The 3063-nt window shown below is 35.6% G+C and overlaps 1 protein-coding gene across 1 annotated transcript; it reads left to right on the top strand.

The window, feature by feature from the left end:
* The first annotated feature begins 450 nt into the window (after positions 1-450).
* Positions 451-2365, top strand: LOC112039560 (endochitinase). The gene is made up of 3 exons (XM_024072439.2): positions 451-953; positions 1367-1517; positions 1735-2365. Exons 1-3 carry the CDS (start codon positions 494-496, stop codon positions 2126-2128), a joined length of 1005 nt encoding a protein of 334 aa, XP_023928207.1. The 5' UTR covers positions 451-493; the 3' UTR covers positions 2129-2365.
* The last annotated feature ends 698 nt before the right edge of the window (positions 2366-3063 follow it).

Genomic DNA, 3063 nt, shown 5'->3' with positions numbered 1-3063 from the left:
CAAATTGATCAATAAAACCAAATGTTTACATTTAACTTATGAACCTATTGACTGTATCTTACTAAACCTAAGTTATTCATTATGAATGATGTCTACAGATTATCAATAGTATTCTTTCTTTTCTGGATAAAAAAGGAGAAATTCATTCAACTAAAGAACAGAACTAAAAAGTTCAGCCAAAAAAAAAGAACAGAACTAAAAACAGCAGAGAGGACAAAGCCTGGAATAATTGTGGCCACAAATTAATAGCATTCATGTACAAGAAGACAAGGTCACAAAAATAAATCTGCCCACGTTTTTTTCCTTTTCAAAGCTAAATTATTACTAGATAAGATGGGAAGCAGAAATCTGCCGTCGGGTTATTGAGCAAATATTCCAAAAACATTAAAATATAAACAGACAAAACTTGATCCCTCTCTGCTACGCTATATATACCACTCCACTTGATCACCAATTCACCATCGTCAAACATCAACTTGAAACACAAACAACTATGGAAATGAGGTTTTGTGCTTTGGTTATTTTCTCTTTGTTGTTGTCTTCATTCCAAGGAGGCTTGGCTGAACAATGTGGTACGCAAGCAGGGGGTGCTCTTTGCCCAAATGGGTTGTGCTGCAGCCAGTGGGGCTGGTGCGGCACCACAGCTGCTTATTGCGACGATGGTTGTCAAAGCCAATGTAGTGGTAGTGGTGGCGGTGGCGGTGGTGGTGGTGGTGGCGGCGGTGGTGGTGGTGGTGAAGGAGGAGATATTGGTAGTATAATTTCAAGGGATGATTTTGATCAGCTACTACCGTATCGTAATGATGCTGCCTGCCCTGCTAGGAATTTCTACACTTACGATGCTTTCATAGAAGCTGCAAATTCCTTTCCTGGCTTTGGCACAACTGGGGACACTGACATTCGTAAAAGAGAGATAGCTGCTTTCTTAGGCCAAACTTCACACGAAACTACCGGTAGTTCACTTTACCTTACTTATTAGTATAATAATATAATTAGACAAATTGTTACGGATCATAGATGACATGAATACCATACTATTGAATATTGATTGCTAAAGGAAAACATGATTTCGTCACATGCCATCGTCTATAATGATAACGTTCTTTCTTTATTTTACATCTATATGAAAGAAAAAAAAGGGACAAAAAATACTTTGGTAAAGTGAATTGATTTTCAATTCTAATTTAAAGTTACTGCTTTTAATTGCTAATGTATTCGATGGCTAAGGTCACTCATGGATTACAATTTAAAGATAAAGTGTATTATTTAAAAAAAAAAAAAAAAGAAGCCAACAATGACTTTGCTACATGCATGAGTTATACAATTTGTTTCTTTAATGAATTAATAATTTATGTTTTACATGTAGGGGGATGGGCAACTGCACCTGGTGGCCCATACTCTTGGGGGTATTGCTTTGTTAGGGAAATAAGTGGTGGATTATACTGTGCACCGAATCCCAATTATCCTTGTGCTCCTGGTCAAGAATATTATGGCCGTGGTCCTATCCAACTTTCATGGTTAGTACATAACCTTATAATCCAAAGTTTAATAATCTAAATTTTATACTTTAGAGTCACAATAATTTTTAATGCATATTTCACATGATAGAGTCAATGATAAATCTATATAAGAATCAATAATAATTTACTCACTCGAAAATATTGTCCATGTAACGTTACTCTTTGTACTAACACTATTGTCATGTACACTAAATCACTAATTATGATAATTTAGGAACTATAACTATGGGCAGTGTGGAGAAGCCTTAGAGTTGAATCTATTGAACAACCCAGACCTTGTGGCCACTGATCCAGTCATTTCATTTAAGGCAGCACTCTGGTTCTGGATGACTCCACAATCACCAAAGCCATCATGCCATGATGTAATCACTGGAAATTGGAACCCGCCTAGTGCTGATATTGCAGCTGGTCGGCTTCCTGGCTATGGTACCACCACAAACATCATCAATGGTGGCCTTGAGTGTGGTCGAGGTACGAATGCTCAGGTGGAGAGTCGCATTGGATTCTATAAGAGGTATTGTGACTATTTTGGAGTTGGCTATGGTGACAACCTTGATTGCTACAACCAAAGGCCTTTTGGAAATGGGCTGTTGGTGGACACTATGTAATCAATAGTCCAAAATTCTGAATCTAGATTACTAGATTTAGTTTGTGGACACCATGTTCTAGTCCTAGCTTTCTAAATTACTTTGTATTACCATATGGTCTTGTGTTTAAAATGGAGAATAAAGATCCTTTGATTAATTAGAGAGGTTAATCAAGGGTTTGATGGAAAAGAAATATGGATGTTGTTGTTACTATTAAAAGTAATGTTTTTCTTCATTATTTAGTGAAGTAATGTTAAATGTTTGTGTAGCAATCCTCTCCAAAAAATGGAAAAAAAAAAATATTACACAAATATTAAAAGTAATTAAAGTGAATTAGAGTATCTCTAACAAACAAGGTAAACGCAAAATCCTCTCTATTTTAGAGAGTAAAATATATATATATATATATATATATATATATTGATCCAATAGTCTTAGTCACTCTAAACAAGAACAGTCACTCTTTTGGTCTGAATTACTACTGTTTATATAAAAAAAAAAAACTTTAATTGAATAAAAAAATTAACCCAACCCAATTAAAATATTCAAGTTTATTTCAATAGCTACAAATCTCAATCCACCTCCTTTCTCTCAAGAGTGCCAATTCTATCTAGATGGGGCGTAAAACCCCAGTTTTATGCACATCAATCACATTGTGCCACGTTAGCTGATTGCAAACTAAAGAATAAAACTTATCACGCTTAATCTTGCCTCTAAAAATTATATACCAGAATATGTATCTTCCTTAGAAGTCAAAACCAACCAAACCTTCAAGTCGGCTAAGAAACAGCCCCAGTCGCGAAAAATGCTGTCCAAATTAAACCTTTGGATATGTTGCCAAAATCCGCCGTTTGTGGGGTTCATTTTTGCTTTCTAGATTTTGTAAAATAAAATTTAGAGGGAGGAAGAGAGATCACCAAATCATTGACAACGGTGGACTATTGGTGGGTGAAGTC

Source organism: Quercus suber, unplaced genomic scaffold (assembly GCF_002906115.3).
Source record: "Quercus suber isolate HL8 unplaced genomic scaffold, Cork oak 2.0 scaffold_171, whole genome shotgun sequence".
Classification (NCBI taxonomy): Eukaryota; Viridiplantae; Streptophyta; class Magnoliopsida; order Fagales; family Fagaceae; genus Quercus; species Quercus suber.
This window is presented reverse-complemented; position numbering and strand designations above follow the sequence as displayed.